Source organism: Xenopus tropicalis, chromosome 8 (genome assembly GCF_000004195.4).
Source record: "Xenopus tropicalis strain Nigerian chromosome 8, UCB_Xtro_10.0, whole genome shotgun sequence".
In the NCBI taxonomy this organism is placed as follows: Eukaryota; Metazoa; Chordata; class Amphibia; order Anura; family Pipidae; genus Xenopus; species Xenopus tropicalis.
In genome coordinates, this window is record NC_030684.2 from 145,840,205 (window position 1) to 145,859,194 (window position 18,990).

General features: G+C 56.8%; 1 protein-coding gene across 1 annotated transcript in view; it reads left to right on the plus strand.

Moving 5' to 3' along the window:
• Positions 1–18,990, plus strand: part of efna3 (ephrin A3) — a gene marked incomplete in the record, with an annotated part of 67,276 nt that overhangs the window by 43,687 nt on the left and 4,599 nt on the right. The window contains 3 exon segments of the mRNA NM_001011360.1: positions 696–705; positions 708–718; positions 4,441–4,449. Coding sequence (NP_001011360.1) covers positions 696–705; positions 708–718; positions 4,441–4,449 — 30 coding nt within the window.

The window sequence follows — 18,990 nt, forward strand, 5'->3', positions numbered from 1 at the left end:
CAGCACGGCCCACCTCCCTCACTCTCGCCCCATTGCACCCTCATGAATGAATTTTTAAGAAAATGTCCCAAAAACACTTGACAATGAGACCTTCCCCCTGCCGTGAAGAGTAGAACTCTCTCAGATGTCCAGCGAGGTGCCCGATCCTATGTCTGGGGGCACGGGTATCCTTCTAACCCCAGCCAAGGCTCTCTCTATCTCCCACTCCTGTTTAACTCCCGCAGTCTCCAGTGCCGTTGGCTAATTGTGACTGCTGCGTTACATGGCGGTGTGCGGCACAAAGCCTGAGCCTTCACCCTTTGTGTAATGGAAAATAGATCTTGCCCAGGACTGTACCGATATATTTCAGGCCGGGTTATTAAGGATTCTCCGTGCATAGAGATGTCTTTGTCTGATGGTTTGTGTGACCTTCAGCTCTGAGACGAGATGATGATGATGCTCTTATAGTTGTGGAGAAAGGCTCACTCTTACCCCGTGTGATATACCCCCCCTCTGCTTTTATTTTGCCCCTTCTGTAATGTTTCACAGCCGTCGCTGCTTGGAGTGTCTCTTCTTTCTCATCCCTAATCCTTAGAGGACGTAACAAATAAAGAGCAGGATAAAGGCCAGGGCTAAGCATTTTGATAGCACATACTAATCTTCTAGTCGTCTGGCTCTGATCTCTCTCAGCAGCCGGTTCAGTTGGCCGTATCAGCCGCCCATTCCTGACGCCCCCCCCCCCCATTATCGCCGTGGATGTACCAATTACAGTTTGAAGATAGTGTTGATACCTTTGTTCGCTTCTGGCAAGTTTAAAGTCTAAATCGTGCCACCGGCCATGCCCAAAACATCATTTTGAAAAAAGAAAGAGACCGTACCGCTCTTGGTGCTTCCCGGCTAGAGGGAATGGTTGTACCCTTTAGACAGAATGTGTACAAATTCAAATTTTTGCACCCAGGAACAGCTGTGATATATTAATTTTACTGGGGGGTGGGATTTGGCCAACCATTCTTGCTGGAGTTAGTTGGTTTAGTGCCCAAATGAGTCTCCTTACCAAATTATGATGTGCTTGGTCTTGTCTTGGTACTCTTGCGTTTGGTCATTAATTGGCCTTGTGTGCTCTTGTGTTTGGCCTACTCTTGGCCTTGTGTGTTTTTGTGTTTGGCCTGCTCTTCGCCTTCTGTGCTCTTGCGTTTGGTCATTAATTGGCCTTTTGCACTCTTGCATTTGGTCATTAATTGGCTTTTGTGTGCTCTTGTGTTTGGCCTACTCTTGGCCTTGTGTGCTCTTGTGTTTGGCCTGCTCTTGGGCCTTGTGTGCTCTTGCTTTTGGTCATTAATTGGCCTTGTGTGCTCTTGCATTTGGTCATTAATTGGCCTTGTGTGCTCTTGCATTTGGTCATTAATTGGCTTTTGTGTGCTCTTGTGTTTGGCCTACTCTTGGCCTTGTGTGCTCTTGTGTTTGGCCTGCTCTTGGCCTTGTGTGCTCTTGCTTTTGGTCATTAATTGGCTTTTGTGTGCTCTTGTGTTTGGCCTGCTCTTGGCCTTGTGTGCTCTTGCTTTTGGTCATTAATTGGCTTTTGTGTGCTCTTGTGTTTGGCCTACTCTTGGCCTTGTGTGCTCTTGTGTTTGGCCTGCTCTTGGCCTTGTGTGCTCTTGCCTTTGGTCATTAATTGGCCTTGTGTGCTCTTGTGTTTGGCCTGCTCTTGGCCTTCTGTGCTGTTGTGTTTGGCCTGCTCATGGCTTTGTGTGCTCTTGCATTTGTCCATGTATTGGCCTTGTGTGCTTTTGCGTTTGGTCACGTATTGGCCTTGTGTGCTCTTGTGTTTGGCCTGCTCTTGGCCTTGTGTGCTCTTGCGTTTGCCCTTGTTTTGACTGGTCCACCATAAGCCTTGTATGTGTATTTTGCCCAATATCCAAATACCATAAATATTGATTTGTTTCTTGACCCTCCGTTTTTCTACATTCGAAGCCCAAACAAACCGAAAGGTAACCATATTGTGTAGGGTCACTCATACATGTGGGTTGATCAGCCAAAAGGTGATTCGCTATTCTGACAACTTGGCCTTGATCTTTCTTGGTGTCAGCCTAGGACTTTAGCTCGGACTAGGTGGTCTTGATGGCAACTCAGCCCAGACGAGCCTCTCGTATGCCTTACTATCTACTGAAATCTACAGCCCAACAGAGGAGGAGTCCAAATTGCAATTATAGTATTGAGCGATTAGTTGCTATGAAGCTTGTTAGCCCGGAGCCCACCCTACTGTAAATCCTGTCTTTGTACCGATGCCGGGTGGGTCTATTTATGTTTATCTTTTCCGCTTGTTTAATGGCATTTGTGTAAATTCCTGAGGAGCTCTGTGTCGGTGCTCAGACAGGCTGAGATGGGTTGGGGGGCCTGCCCAGCCTTACACAAGTCCCCCCCTTAGCCGGCCGAGTGTAGAGAGCCGAGATGCTGTGTGCGGCCAAGCAGTAAATATAAAATTCATCCGCGGCTCCGGCAGAGCTTTGTGTGATGCAGAGCGAGCATGTTGCTAATTTGGGCCTCCCGACGTTCTCTGAGTGGCTCAAATGGACCCGCCGTGCTCTGTTACTTTAAACTTTTATGACAGCCGCAGGAAGGGGGGGTGAAAGTGAGCGGGATGGAGGGAAATGGGCCTAATGGAGTGGGGCAGAAGGCAGGGGCGCCTGCGCCGTACGGGGCTGCCGGGTTTATTCGGCACAGAGTGGAAACAAAAGATTCCCTTTCATTCCCATAGTGCTCTGATGGCTCGAAAGCAGCTTGATTGGATGAGCTGGGCTTGTGTTCTCTGCCATAATGTGCCCGGCTAATGGCACCTAGAAACTCTAAGCCAGGGGCATCCATCCCACACAGATACCTCGGGTAGGTAGCACCCATAAGCCTGCTCACATCCATCCCACACAGATACCTCGGGTAGGTAGCACCCATAAGCCTGCTCACATCCATCCCACAGAGATACCTCGGGTAGGTAGCCCCCGTAAGCCTGCTCACATCCATCCCACAGAGATACCTCGGGTAGGTAGCCCCCGTAAGCCTGCTCGCATCCATCCCACACAGATACCTCGGGTAGGTAGCCCCCGTAAGCCTGCTCACATCCATCCCACACAGATACCTCGGGTAGGTAGCCCCCGTAAGCCTGCTCACATCCATCCCACAGAGATACCTCGGGTAGGTAGCCCCCGTAAGCCTGCTCGCATCCATCCCACAGAGATACCTCGGGTAGGTAGCCCCCGTAAGCCTGCTCACATCCATCCCACACAGATACCTCGGGTAGGTAGCCCCCGTAAGCTTGCTCACATCCATCCCACAGAGATACTTTGGGTAGGTAGCCCCCGTAAGCCTGCTCACATCCATCCCACACAGATACCTCGGGTAGGTAGCCCCCGTAAGCCTGCTCACATCCATCCCACAGAGATACCTCGGGTAGGTAGCCCCCGTAAGCCTGCTCACATCCATCCCACACAGATACCTCGGGTAGGTAGCCCCCATAAGCCTGCTCACATCCAGCCCACAGAGATACCTCGTGTAGGTAGCCCCCGTAAGCCTGCTCACATCCATCCCACAGAGATACCTCGGGTAGGTAGCCCCCGTAAGCCTGCTCACATCCATCCCACAGAGATACCTCGGGTAGGTAGCCCCCGTAAGCCTGCTCACATCCATCCCACAGAGATACCTCGGGTAGGTAGCCCCCGTAAGCCTGCTCACATCCATCCCACAGAGATACCTCGGGTAGGTAGCCCCCGTAAGCCTGCTCACATCCATCCCACACAGATACCTCGGGTAGGTAGCCCCCGTAAGCCAGCTCACATCCAGCCCCTGGAACATCTGTATCAGGTTCCCCCTTGCCCCAAGCACATCATTAAAATGTCTAAGCCAGGTAGCCCCCAGAGTACCTCTGCCCAATGGGACCAAGTCCATAGAATCGCTGGTGGGTGGCACCCAGCCCTTTGCCCTGTAGCCCCCAGAGTACCTCTGCCCAATAAGACCAAGTCCGTAGAATCGCTGGTGGGTGGCACCCAGCCCTTTGCCCTGTAGCCCCCAGAGTACCTCTGCCCAATGGGACCAAGTCCGTAGAATCGCTGGTGGGTGGCACCCAGCCCTTTGCCCTGTAGCCCCCAGAGTACCTCTGCCCAATGGGACCAAGTCCGTAGAATCGCTGGTGGGTGGCACCCAGACCCTAGAGCACCATTCTGCCCCACTGTTCCAGCCTTGGGTGGCTATTGGGTTAATTTTGCCCCCATGCAGATGTGTGTGTGTATGTGCCATGGGTACCCGGTACCCCCCCGGTGCCAGTCACACAAGCAGTGATACCGGGCAGATTGGGCAGTGCCACGTCCCCGGCTGGGTGCCAGTTTATCAGGGTAACTAACAAGCTGTGTCGCTGCGTGGAATTGCGGGGGTCACGATGGCGGGCGGGGGGGGCGCTGCAATATTTCCTGCTGGCGCTACAGCGAATCCCGGGCGGGGGCAGCAGATAAATCAAAGTGAAAGGAACCTAATGGCTTGTGAGTCTGATCAGCAGCGGCAAATTACAGGGAGGAATTACTGGTGGGGCTGGTAAACCCATTACTTACCCACTGATCCCTCACTGCCGCCTCCCGGGGGCCACACAGCTGCACTGGAACCTTCCTGCCACTAGGGCTCCTGCCTGATAAGCTTGCAGGGGCAGTAGCTGCCGGGCCCGGGTATTGTGGGGCAGTAGCTGCCGGGCCCGGGTATTGCGGGGCAGTAGCTGTTTGGCTCAGGTATTGTGGGGCAGTAGCTGCTGGGCCCGGGTATTGGGGGGCAGTAGCTGCCAGGCTCAGGTATTGCGGGGCAGTAGCTGTTTGGCTCAGGTATTGTGGGGCAGTAGCTGTTTGGCTCAGGTATTGCGGGGCAGTAGCTGTTTGGCTCAGGTATTGTGGGGCAGTAGCTGTTTGGCTCAGGTATTGTGGGGCAGTAGCTGTTTGGCTCAGGTATTGCGGGGCAGTAGCTGTTTGGCTCAGGTATTGCGGGGCAGTAGCTGTTTGGCTCAGGTATTGCGGGGCAGTAGCTGTTTGGCTCAGGTATTGCGGGGCAGTAGCTGCCGGACCCGGGTATTGTGGGGCAGTAGCTGTTTGGCTCAGGTATTGCGGGGCAGTAGCTGTTTGGCTCAGGTATTGTGGGGCAGTAGCTGCCGGACCCGGGTATTGCGGGGCAGTAGCTGTTTGGCTCAGGTATTGTGGGGCAGTAGCTGCCGGACCCGGGTATTGCGGGGCAGTAGCTGTTTGGCTCAGGTATTGCGGGGCAGTAGCTGCCGGACCCGGGTATTGGGGGGCAGTAGCTGTTTGGCTCAGGTATTGCGGGGCAGTAGCTGTTTGGCTCAGGTATTGCGGGGCAGTAGCTGTTTGGCTCAGGTATTGCGGGGCAGTAGCTGTTTGGCTCAGGTATTGCGGGGCAGTAGCTGTTTGGCTCAGGTATTGCGGGGCAGTAGCTGTTTGGCTCAGGTATTGTGGGGCAGTAGCTGTTTGGCTCAGGTATTGTGGGGCAGTAGCTGTTTGGCTCAGGTATTGTGGGGCAGTAGCTGCTGGGCCCGGGTATTGGGGGGCAGTAGCTGCCAGGCTCAGGTATTGCGGGGCAGTAGCTGTTTGGCTCAGGTATTGCGGGGCAGTAGCTGTTTGGCTCAGGTATTGCGGGGCAGTAGCTGCCGGACCCGGGTATTGTGGGGCAGTAGCTGTTTGGCTCAGGTATTGCGGGGCAGTAGCTGCCGGACCCGGGTATTGTGGGGCAGTAGCTGTTTGGCTCAGGTATTGTGGGGCAGTAGCTGCCGGACCCGGGTATTGCGGGGCAGTAGCTGTTTGGCTCAGGTATTGCGGGGCAGTAGCTGTTTGGCTCAGGTATTGTGGGGCAGTAGCTGTTTGGCTCAGGTATTGCGGGGCAGTAGCTGTTTGGCTCAGGTATTGTGGGGCAGTAGCTGCCGGACCCGGGTATTGCGGGGCAGTAGCTGTTTGGCTCAGGTATTGCGGGGCAGTAGCTGCCGGACCCGGGTATTGGGGGGCAGTAGCTGTTTGGCTCAGGTATTGCGGGGCAGTAGCTGTTTGGCTCAGGTATTGCGGGGCAGTAGCTGTTTGGCTCAGGTATTGCGGGGCAGTAGCTGTTTGGCTCAGGTATTGCGGGGCAGTAGCTGTTTGGCTCAGGTATTGCGGGGCAGTAGCTGTTTGGCTCAGGTATTGTGGGGCAGTAGCTGTTTGGCTCAGGTATTGTGGGGCAGTAGCTGTTTGGCTCAGGTATTGTGGGGCAGTAGCTGTTTGGCTCAGGTATTGTGGGGCAGTAGCTGCTGGGCCCGGGTATTGGGGGGCAGTAGCTGCCAGGCTCAGGTATTGCGGGGCAGTAGCTGTTTGGCTCAGGTATTGCGGGGCAGTAGCTGTTTGGCTCAGGTATTGCGGGGCAGTAGCTGTTTGGCTCAGGTATTGCGGGGCAGTAGCTGCCGGACCCGGGTATTGTGGGGCAGTAGCTGTTTGGCTCAGGTATTGCGGGGCAGTAGCTGCCGGACCCGGGTATTGTGGGGCAGTAGCTGTTTGGCTCAGGTATTGTGGGGCAGTAGCTGCCGGACCCGGGTATTGCGGGGCAAGTTAGCCTGTTTGGCTCAGGTATTGCGGGGCAGTAGCTGTTTGGCTCAGGTATTGGGGCAGTAGCTGTTTGGCTCAGGTATTGCGGGGCAGTAGCTGTTTGGCTCAGGTATTGTGGGGCAGTAGCTGCCGGACCCGGGTATTGCGGGGCAGTAGCTGTTTGGCTCAGGTATTGCGGGGCAGTAGCTGTTTGGCTCAGGTATTGCGGGGCAGTAGCTGTTTGGCTCAGGTATTGCGGGGCAGTAGCTGTTTGGCTCAGGTATTGCGGGGCAGTAGCTGTTTGGCTCAGGTATTGTGGGGCAGTAGCTGTTTGGCTCAGGTATTGCGGGGCAGTAGCTGTTTGGCTCAGGTATTGCGGGGCAGTAGCTGCCGGACCCGGGTATTGTGGGGCAGTAGCTGTTTGGCTCAGGTATTGTGGGGCAGTAGCTGCCGGACCCGGGTATTGCGGGGCAGTAGCTGTTTGGCTCAGGTATTGTGGGGCAGTAGCTGTTTGGCTCAGGTATTGCGGGGCAGTAGCTGTTTGGCTCAGGTATTGTGGGGCAGTAGCTGTTTGGCTCAGGTATTGCGGGGCAGTAGCTGTTTGGCTCAGGTATTGCGGGGCAGTAGCTGCGGACCCGGGTATTGTGGGGCAGTAGCTGTTTGGCTCAGGTATTGCGGGGCAGTAGCTGTTTGGCTTAGGTATTGCGGGGCAGTAGCTGTTTGGCTCAGGTATTGCGGGGCAGTAGCTGCCGGACCCCGGGTATTGTGGGCAGTAGCTGTTTGGCTCAGGTATATGCGGGGCAGTAGTGTTTGGCTCAGGTATTGCGGGGCAGTAGCTGTTTGGCTCAGGTATTGCGGGGCAAGTAGCTGTTTGGCTCAGGTATTGCGGGGCAGTAGCTGCCGGACCCGGGTATTGTGGGGCAGTAGCTGTTTTGGCTCAGGTATTTGCGGGGCAGTAGCTGTTTGGCTCAGGTATTGCGGGGCAGTAGCTGCCGGACCCGGGTAATTGGGGGGCAGTAGCTGTTTGGCTCAGGTATTGGGGGCAGTAGCTGTTTGGCTTAGGTATTGCGGGGCAGTAGCTGTTTGGCTCAGGTTAATTGCGGGGCAGTAGCTGTTTGGCTCAGGTATTGCGGGGCAGTAGCTGTTTGGCTTAGGTATTGCGGGGCAGTAGCTGCCGGACCCGGGTATTGGGGGGCAGTAGCTGTTTGGCTCAGGTATTGGGGGGCGTAGCTGTTTGGCTTAGGTATTGCGGGGCAGTAGCTGTTTGGCTCAGGTATTGCGGGGCAGTAGCTGTTTTGGCTCAGGTATTGCGGGGCAGTAGCTGTTTGGCTCAGGTATTGCGGGGCAGTAGCTGCCGGACCCGGGTATTGGGGGGCAGTAGCTGTTTGGCTCAGGTATTGGGGGGCAGTAGCTGTTTGGCTCAGGTATTGCGGGGCAGTAGCTGTTTGGCTCAGGTATTGCGGGGCAGTAGCTGCCGGACCCGGGTATTGGGGGGCAGTAGCTGTTTGGCTCAGGTATTGCGGGGCAGTAGCTGTTTGGCTCAGGTATTGTGGGGCAGTAGCTGTTTGGCTCAGGTATTGCGGGGCAGTAGCTGCCGGACCCGGGTATTGTGGGGCAGTAGCTGTTTGGCTCAGGTATTGCGGGGCAGTAGCTGTTTGGCTCAGGTATTGCGGGGCAGTAGCTGTTTGGCTCAGGTATTGTGGGGGGCAGTAGCTGTTTGGCTCAGGTATTGCGGGGCAGTAGCTGTTTGGCTCAGGTATTGCGGGGCAGTAGCTGTTTGGCTTAGGTATTGCGGGGCAGTAGCTGCCAGGACCCGGGTATTGGGGGGCAGTAGCTGTTTGGCTCAGGTATTGGGGGGCAGTAGCTGTTTGGCTCAGGTATTGCGGGGCAGTAGCTGTTTGGTTTAGGTATTGCGGGGCAGTAGCTGTTTGGCTCAGGTATTGCGGGGCAGTAGCTGTTTGGCTCAGGTATTGCGGGGCAGTAGCTGTTTGGCTCAGGTATTGCGGGGCAGTAGCTGTTTGGCTCAGGTATTGTGGGGCAGTAGCTGTTTGGCTTAGGTATTGCGGGGCAGTAGCTGTTTGGCTCAGGTATTGCGGGGCAGTAGCTGTTTGGCTCAGGTATTGGCGGGCAGTAGCTGTTTGGCTCAGGTATTGTGGGGCAGTAGCTGTTTGGCTCAGGTATTGCGGGGCAGTAGCTGTTTGGCTCAGGTATTGCGGGGCAGTAGCTGTTTGGCTCAGGTATTGCGGGGCAGTAGCTGTTTGGCTCAGGTATTGCGGGGCAGTAGCTGCCGGACCCGGGTATTGTGGGGCAGTAGCTGTTTGGCTCAGGTATTGCGGGGCAGTAGCTGTTTGGCTCAGGTATTGCGGGGCAGTAGCTGTTTGGCTCAGGTATTGTGGCAGTAGCTGTTTGGCTCAGGTATTGCGGGGCAGTAGCTGTTTGGCTCAGGTATTGCGGGGCAGTAGCTGTTTGGCTCAGGTATTGCGGGGCAGTAGCTGCCGGACCCGGGTATTGTGGGGCAGTAGCTGTTTGGCTCAGGTATTGCGGGGCAGTAGCTGTTTGGCTCAGGTATTGCGGGGCAGTAGCTGTTTGGCTAGCTGTTAGGTATTGCGGGGCAGTAGCTGTTTGGCTCAGGTATTGCGGGGCAGTAGCTGTTTGGCTCAGGTATGCGGGGCAGTAGCTGCCCGGAACCCGGGTATTGGGGGGGCAGTAGCTGTTTGGCTCAGGTATTGCGGGGCAGTAGCTGTTTGGCTCAGGTATTGCGGGGCAGTAGCTGTTTGGCTCAGGTATTGCGGGGCAGTAGCTGCCGGACCCGGGTATTGCGGGGCAGTAGCTGTTTGGCTTAGGTATTGCGGGGCAGTAGCTGTTTGGCTCAGGTATTGGGGGGCAGTAGCTGTTTGGCTCAGGTATTGCGGGGCAGTAGCTGTTGGGCTCAGGTATTGTGGGGCAGTAGCTGTTTGGCTCAGGTATTGCGGGGCAGTAGCTGTTTGGCTCAGGTATTGTGGGGCAGTAGCTGTTTGGCTCAGGTATTGGGGGGCAGTAGCTGTTTGCTCAGGTATTGCGGGGCAGTAGCTGTTTGGCTCAGGTATTGTGGGGCAGTAGCTGTTTGGCTCAGGTATTGTGGGGCAGTAGCTGTTTGGCTTAGGTATTGCGGGGCAGTAGCTGTTTGGCTCAGGTATTGTGGGGCAGTAGCTGTTTGGCTCAGGTATTGCGGGGCAGTAGCTGCCGGGCTCGGGTATTGGGGGGCAGTAGCTGCCGGGCCCGGGTATTGGGGGGCAGTTGCTGTGGGGGGTCGCCCCATGCCTGAGTAGCTCCTTGCCCCCCTTACGGCCCTAATTCCATGGGATAATTATCATTACTGACACTGAGCTGGGGGGCAGTAGCTGCTGGGCCCGGGTATTGGGGGGCAGTGGTTGTCGGGCCCGGGTATTGGGGGGCAGTTGCTGGGGGGGTTGCCCCATGCCTGAGTAGCTCATTTGCCCCCCCCCTTACTGATAATATCATTACTGACACTGACCTGGGGGGGGGGAAATGATATTCGCTATCCCCCCCCCTATAATGTGCAGCCTTTCCTTATGCTCGTTATGTCCCGCTAACGAGAGTCATCAGCCTTCCATTATGGGGGGGCAGTCCTACTCTGTAATCAGCCCCCTCCATTGGTATCAAATATACTGATTTATTCTGCCTCTGTGCTGCCCCCTGCAGGTAGGTACCCTGGGCCTGTAACATACGGGGGGGGGGGGCAGGGGCCCGTCCGTCACTTTGGATCCCCCCCCCCCCAGTTCCAGGTCCCCCCTGAGTTCTGACAAAGGATTTGCCTCCTTCCCATTAAGACTTGGGGGCAATTGTATTTTTTTCATTATTTCCTGCTGCTGAACATCAAAGGCTGCGCTTGCGAGGTGGCGCCCCCCCTGCCCCCCGACTCCGCTTGCGCCCGAGCACCTATACTCGCCCGTGTTTGATGTTGGGGAATAATAGAGACCCCCCCTCCCCAAATGTATAATGTATGAGCCAGGAAATGAATATTTTAACCCAGATTTCTCCTTGTCCCCGATAATGAGCAGCACAGTGACACGGGGGGGGGGGGAATGTTTCTGCCGCAGGAACTTCTATCACTCGCAATCTGTCTCACACTGCTACTGTTTGTTTGGGGTACGTCTCAGTAATGTCATAGGCACCCTGTGGCACCCCAATACCCGTTGGGACTCTCCGCTCCCCCCTATCTGATCCCCCCATTGTAAGCAGCAGTCCTGCCCTGCTTTATGGCTGAGATTCTAGCTATCTGTATAACAGAGCATTCTGTCACAGTGGCACAGATCCTATCTGATCCCCCCATTGTAAGCAGCAGTCCTGCCCTGCTTTATGGCTGAGATTCTAGCTATCTGTATAACAGAGCATTCTGTCACAGTGGCACAGATCCTATCTGATCCCCCCATTGTAAGCAGCAGTCCTGCCCTGCTTTATGGCTGAGATTCTAGCTATCTGTATAACAGAGCATTCTGTCACAGTGGCACAGATCCTATCTGATCCCCCCCATTGTAAGCAGCAGTCCTGCCCTGCTTTATGGCTGAGATTCTAGCTATCTGTATAACATTCTGTCCCAGTGGCGCAGGGTGCGGGGGATCTGTCGGTGGGGCGGGAGTTGTTTGGGGGGGGGGGGGGGGGGGGGGGGTATTTCAGGTAGAAGTTGAAAATATTTGTGCGCTTGTTTCCCTGGGAGAGCGGATTGTGTTTATGAACCAATAAAGGGCTCTAATTACTGTAATCAGGTTGGTTCCCGGGGGGGCTGATATCCTGCTGAATCAGTACAGGGGGGTCACTGAGCCACAGATCTTGCACCCCCCGTACTGAACCCCTATTCTCAGTGGCGCTTGGGTCGCTCAGTTGTTTTGTTGGCTCTGGTGCCGCTGAGGGGAGGGGGGGGAGGGGGGGGAGAGGGCCCCGTGCCAGGGAGGGGGGGGAGGGGGGGGAGAGGGCCCCGTGCCAGGGAGGGGGGGAGGGGGGGAGAGGGCCCCCGTGCCAGGGAGGGGGGGAGAGGGGGAGAGGGCCCCGTGCCAGGGAGGGGGGGAGAGGGGGAGAGGGCCCCGTGCCAGGGAGGGGGGAGAGGGGGAGAGGGCAACCGTGCCAGGGAGGGGGGACCGTGCCAGGGAGGGGGGGAGGGGGCACCGTGCCAGGGAGGGAGGGAGAGGGCGCCGTGCCATGGAGGGGGGGGGAGAGGGCACGGTGCCATGGAGGGGGAGAGGGTGCCAGGGAGGGAGAGGGCGCCGTGCCATGTTGGTGCTATAGGATATGGCTCCCTGGGACGTGTTTGTGGGAAGGAGAATCCGGTTACACATGTTTCCCGGGTTGTTACTGAGTCGGATCCCAGGTCGGACAGGATCCCTGCGTGTAGCTGGCACGGGGCTAATTGGCCAATAAGAGATAAGGGGCATTGGCTCACAGAGATGCCCCCGGGGGCCGTTCCTGCATGCCGGCTCTATGTGCCTGTGTGTAGCCGCCAGTTGGTTCCGCAGCGAATGGCAGATTAATAATGCATGGAGCGGGGCGGCAGGGTCACAGGCTGATCTGTCCCGCCAGGCGATTAGGGATTGTCAGCGAGTGGATACGGGGATTGAAGCGCTTAATCAATGAGCGGCGCCCCCGCAAGGCTGCCCTTTACGGCATTAGGGGAATAAATAGGGATTTAGTGTTAACAGGGCGAGAAATCCTCTTTAGCTGCGCTCTTCCTCCCAGAGCCTCATTAGTGTGCGGGGGGGCCCGGCTAATTGGCCACTAGCCCTGTCACTCCCAGCTACATGTATACTGGGGCAGCAGCGGCAGTGCGGGGGTAGGTACATGTTGGTTCAGGCTGGCAGTGCTGCCCCCTGTTGGCACAGTCCATCTAGGGCTATACCTGTTGGCACAGTCCATCTCGGGCTATACCTGTTGGCACAGTCCATCTTGGGCTATACCTGTTGGCAATGCTGCCCCCTGTTGGCACAGTCCATCTCGGGCTATACCTGTTGGCAGTGCTGCCCCCTGTTGGCACAGTCCATCTTTGGCTATACCTGTTGGCAGTGCCGCCCCCTGTTGGCACAGTCCATCTCGGGCTATACCTGTTGGCAGTGCTGCCCCCTGTTGGCACAGTCCATCTTAGGCTATACCTGTTGGCAGTGCTGCCCCCTGTTGGCACAGTCCATCTCTGGCTATACCTGTTGGCAGCGCTGCCCCCTGTTGGCACAGTCCATCTCGGGCTATACCTGTTGGCAGTGCTGCCCCCTGTTGGCACAGTCCATCTCGGGCTATACCTGTTGGCAGCGCTGCCCCCTGTTGGCACAGTCCATCTCGGGCTATACCTGTTGGCAGCGCTGCCCCCTGTTGGCACAGTTCATCTCGGGCTATACCTGTTGGCAGTGCTGCCCCCTGTTGGCACAGTTCATCTCGGGCTATACCTGTTGGCAGCGCTGCCCCCTGTTGGCACAGTCCATCTCGGGCTATACCTGTTGGCACAGTTCATCTCGGGCTATACCTGTTGGCACAGTCCATCTCGGGCTATACCTGTTGGCACAGTCCATCTTGGGCTATACCTGTTGGCAGTGCTGCCCCCTGTTGGCACAGTCCATCTCGGGCTATACCTGTTGGCAGTGCCGCCCCCTGTTGGCACAGTCCATCTCGGGCTATACCTGTTGGCAGTGCCGCCCCCTGTTGGCACAGTCCATCTCGGGCTATACCTGTTGGCACAGTCCATCTCGGGCTATACCTGTTGGCACAGTCCATCTCGGGCTATACCTGTTGGCAGTGCCGCCCCCTGTTGGCACAGTCCATCTCGGGCTATACTGTTGGCAAGTGCCGCCCCCTGTTGGCACAGTCCCATCTCGGGCTATACCTGTTGGCAGTGCCGCACCCTGTTGGCACAGTCCATCTCGGGCTATACCTGTTGGCAGTGCCGCCCCCTGTTGGCACAGTCCATCTTGGGCTATACCTGTTGGCAGTGCTGCCCCCTGTTGGCACAGTCCATCTCGGGCTATACCTGTTGGCAGTGCCGCCCCCTGTTGGCACAGTCCATCTCGGGCTATACCTGTTGGCAGTGCCGCCCCCTGTTGGCACAGTCCATCTCGGGCTATACCTGTTGGCAGTGCCGCCCCCTGTTGGCACAGTCCATCTCGGGCTATACCTGTTGGCAGTGCTGCCCCCTGTTGGCACAGTCCATCTCGGGCTATACCTGTTGGCAGTGCTGCCCCCTGTTGGCACAGTCCATCTCGGGCTATACCTGTTGGCAGTGCTGCCCCCTGTTGGCACAGTCCATCTCGGGCTATACCTGTTGGCAGTGCCGCCCCCTGTTGGCACAGTCCATCTCGGGCTATACCTGTTGGCAGTGCCACCCTCTCTCCGGGCTCCATGTTTGCCTGCCAGCTGCCCCGTGTTTACTGACAGGAGGATTTCCTTGTTGTTCTGTTCTGCCCCCGGGGGCCCACCTGCCCCTCACGTTCCTCGGCTGAGCTCCTTGTTGTTGCGATGGCAGCTCCTTTCCCCCGGGGGCCGCTGTGCCAGTAATTGGCTCTATTTGTGCCTTGTCTCCCGGGGCCCGAGCACACAGAACCGCTCCATTGGCTGCAGGAGCGCTGGGTTCTGCTAGCGGGTAACTAGGGGTTACTGGCCAGAGATGCCCCCCGTGCCAGCCCCTCACAGCCGCTTGCCTGGTTCTGCTAGTGGGTAACTAGGGGTTACTGGCCAGAGATGCCCCCCGTGCCAGCCCCTCACCTGGTTCCGCCGGGATCCGTTCCTATCATCAGTACAAGTCCATTTCTCTGGGGGATTATCCTCTATCAGCGCCAGGAAATTGGATTTGGGCCACTGCACAGGCTGCTAACGATACGGAGAGGGATCCGCTCCCGCCAAGCCCCCCGTAGGCACGGGCAGTGCCACTCACACGGGGGGGGGGGGGTCATTGCTCCTATGTCGGCGCTGCTGGGTCCCAGGCTGGTCCCTAGCAACGCTGTAACTGGACCCATCACTTAGCAACGAGGCTGAATTAAAGGTGGCAGCGCTAATGGGTCCTGCGCCCCTTCTGTCAGTCGCCAGATGGAAATTAGTGCCAGCTCCCCGGGCCGGGCACACGCACTTGGTGCCCATAAGTGCCCCCTGCCCCCCTTCCCTTGGCACTCTGCGTGGGCGAGGCCGCCATATTTATTCCCCTACATTGGTTGGGAGAGAGTCGGGCACAACTTGGCACTACTCTGGGTATAGATGCCCACTCTCTACATTGTACCCCTGCATCGCTGCCATCTAGTGCTGGCAATAGGCATCACATGGCTCTCTGCAACTCCCAGCACCCTTCAGTTACTAAAGGCTTTATCCAGGGCTGATCTAGGGGCTCATTTACAAACACGAGGGCAGTTTCCCATAGCAACCAATCAGCTAAAAAAATAAATATCTGGTTGCTATGGGCTGAGCTCTCCCTGCATCCAGGCCATTTACCCCCCCCCTATAGCCATCTGTGGGGCAGTTGTCGCTGGTGCCATCACACAAGGCCGTGACCTGCTGACAGTTGGCGCTGCCATGTTGGCACACAGAGAAGCTCTGAGCTCGCAGGCAGCTGTTGGGCGCCCGACTCCAGGTGCAATTTAATTATGGAAAGAACAACCTTTAGAAAGTGCCGAATCGGCTCCATTTTGGGAGTATTTATTGCGAGACTCCCTGGTGACTGTGCCACCGAGCGAGAGGGTATTGAAGGTGAGAGAGGGCACGGCGGCTGCGTCAGCTCACAATCTGCCCCATTAATCCATGTTTCCCTGGCACCTACTGCCCTCTTGCCTTCAGCATGTAACTCCCCGCTACCCTGTATCCTACTCAGGTAACGGGCTAGCTGTGCCGGGCAGCGCCATTGTGAGGCTGTAACTCCCTGCTACCCTGGCGCTGGGGCCCCTCTGGCTGGGCAGTACCATAGAGAGGCTGTAACTCCCAGCTACCCTGGCGCTGGGGTCCCTCTGGCTGGGCAGTACCATAGAGAGGCTGTAACTCCCCGCTACCCTGGCGCTGGGGCCCCTCTGGCTGGGCAGTACCATAGAGAGGCTGTAACTCCCCGCTACCCTGGTGCCCCTCTGGCTGGGCAGTACCATAGAGAGGCTGTAACTCCCCGCTACCCTAGTGCTGGGGCCCCTCTGGCTGGGCAGTACCATAGAGAGGCTGTAACTCCCCGCTACCCCTGGCGCTGGGGCCCCTCTGGCTGGGGCAAGTACCATAGAGAGGCTGTAACTCCCCGCTACCCCTGGCGCTGGGGCCCCTCTGGCTGGGCAGTACCATAGAGAGGCTGTTACTCCCCGTACCCCTGGCGCTGGGGCCCCTCTGGCTGGGCAGTACCATAGAGAGGCTGTAACTCCCTGCTACCCTGGCGCTGGGGCCCCTCTGGCTGGGCAGTACCATAGAGAGGCTGTAACTCCCCGCTACCCTGGTGCTGGGGCCCCTCTGGCTGGGCAGTACCATAGAGAGGCTGTAACTCCCCGCTACCCTGGCGCTGGGGCCCCTCTGGCTGGGCAGTACCATAGAGAGGCTGTAACTCCCTGCTACCCTGGTGCTGGGGCCCCTCTGGCTGGGCAGTACCATAGAGAGGCTGTAACTCCCCGCTACCCTGGTGCTGGGGCCCCTCTGGCTGGGCAGTACCATAGAGAGGCTGTAACTCCCCGCTACCCTGGCGCTGGGGCCCCTCTGGCTGGGCAGTACCATAGAGAGGCTGTAACTCCCTGCTACCCTGGTGCTGGGGCCCCTCTGGCTGGGCAGTACCATAGAGAGGCTGTAACTCCCTGCTACCCTGGTGCTGGGGCCCCTCTGGCTGGGCAGTACCATAGAGAGGCAGTTATGGTAGGAGGGCTAATGGGCCTCTGTTATTCCCAGAATGCTCAGCGGGTAGCAGCTTGCCATCCCTGCTAGCGGGCATCGCTGGGTCATATTGGCATGGAAATTGGCACTTTCCCGCTTGGCGCTCACTGCCAGCCCCTGAGAGGAGCCCGTTCTCCCTGCATTTCTGGGCACAATGCGCCTTCATTTAATGGCAAATCAAGAAAGGAGGTCACTTTCCCATAGTAACGCGTCGCCGCCTCCCTCGCCCCCCCTTTCCCGTGTGTATATATATATATATATAATGGGCTCGTTCCTACTAACTGTAGCTTTAGCCATGGTACAGATGGGCAGCGCTACCCTCACTGTATGTCGGTAACCGTGGGATGGTGCGCCTAGCGACAGGGAGATTATTCCTATAAACCACATGGGCTCGCTGCCAGCCAATAAAGTGTCAGGGTTCATTTACTGAATGAGCACAAAGGGGGGGGGGACATATTGCCAGAATGTTACCCCACCAGAGTGGCCTGTTTTGGTTCAGCCATAGGGAATAACAATGAAGCCAAATGGTCAGGAGCAGGAGGGCCACTTACACCGGGGCCCCCCTGGAGTTTTCTTTGTATCCTGGTAGGCCAGTCCGACCCAGCACCCCACTTAGTGTGCCCAGGTTACTGAGCCAGTACACAGCAGGGGCCACACTCGAAACCCCTCCCACTTAATTGTGCACTTACCCCTCCTGTGGTAGGTACAAGGGCAGGAAAGGCAGGTTGCAGGGCACTTGTGGGTGTAAGTGAGCCCTATACAGACTGCCCCCGGCGGTGCTACGGCTTCTCCCTGGCGCTGGGCTGGCTGCCAGCTCTGCCGGATAATCCTGTTAGTCACACAGCTCAGGCACATTTTCCAGCAATTCAGTGGGATTATGTACAGGAGCCGGGTCACCGCCACGAGGGATCTGCTGGGCTTCCTTTCCCTGTCTCAACAACCGGCTGTACTGGCTGCCTGTCCCTATGCCTGTCAGATCATATGTGTGTGTCTATATGTTATGTGTGTATGGGAGATACCTGCACTGTATGTCTGTGTGTATATACAGTCGGTAGGATAGGGAATAGGGGCCGGGGGGTGTATATATACAGTCGGTAGGATAAGGAATAGGGGCCGGGGGGTGTATATACAGTCGGTAGGATAGGGAATAGGGGCCGGGGGGTGTATATATACAGTCGGTAGGATAAGGAATAGGGGCCGGGGGGTGTATATACAGTCGTAGGATTAGGGAAATAGGGGCCGGGGGGTGTATATATACAGTCGGTAGGATAGGGAATAGGGGCCGGGGGTGTATTCAGTCGGTAGGATAGGGAATAGGGGCCGGGGGGTGTATATAAAGTCGGTAGGATAGGGAATGGGGCCGGGGGTGTATATACCGTCGGTAGGATAGGGAATAGGGGCCGGGGGTGTATATATACAGTCGGTAGGATAGGGAATAGGGGCCGGGGTGTATATATACAGTCGGTAGGATAGGGAATAGGGCCGGGGGGTGTATATACAGTCGGTAGGATAGGAATGGGGGCCGGGGGTGTATATACAGTCGGTAGGATAGGGAATAGGGGCCGGGGGTGTATATAACAGTCGGTAGGATAGGGAATAGGGCCGGGGGTGTATATACAGTCCGTAGGATAGGGAATAGGGGCCGGGGGGTGTATATACAGTCGGTAGGATAGGGAATAGGGGCCGGGGGGTGTATATACAGTCGTAGGATAGGGAATAGGGGCCGGGGGGTTGTATAACAGTCGGTAGGATAGGGAATAGGGGCCGGGGGTGTATATACAGTCGGTAGGAATAGGGAATAGGGCCGGGGGGTGTATATACAGTCGGTAGGATAGGGAATAGGGGCCGGGGTGATATACAGTCGGTAGGATAGGGAATAGGGCCGGGGTTGTATATACAGTCGGTAGGATAGGGAATAGGGCCGGGGGGTGTATATACAGTCGTAGGATAGGGAATAGGGGCCGGGGGGTGTATATACAGTCGGTAGGATAGGGAATAGGGGCCGGGGGGTGTATATACAGTCGGTAGGATAGGGAATAGGGGCGGGGGGGTGTATAAACAGTCGGTAGGATAGGGAATAGGGGCCGGGGGTGTATATACAGTCGGTAGATAGGGAATAGGGCCGGGGGGTGTATATACAGTCGGTAGGATAGGGAATAGGGGCCGGGGGGTGTATATACAGTCGGTAGGATACGGGAATAGGGGCCGGGGGGTGTATATACAGTCGGTAGGATAGGGAATAGGGGCCGGGGGTGTATATACAGTCGGTAGGATAGGGAATAGGGGCCGGGGGGGGTGTATATACAGTCGGTAGGATGGGAATAGGGGCCGGGGGGTGTATATACAGTCGGTAGGATAGGGATAGGGGCGCGGGGGTGTATATACAGTCGGTAGGATAGGGAATAGGGGCCGGGGGGTGTATATACAGTCGGTAGGATAATATAATTCAGTATCAGCTGATTATCTCTACGCTCCCTCCCATCCTCCCCCTTTACATGCCCCCCCCCCAATTCCCCCCTTTTCAGCTTTATATCCGACGTGGTTCTGTTAATGTGCCCTCTCGCTGTGGATAGTT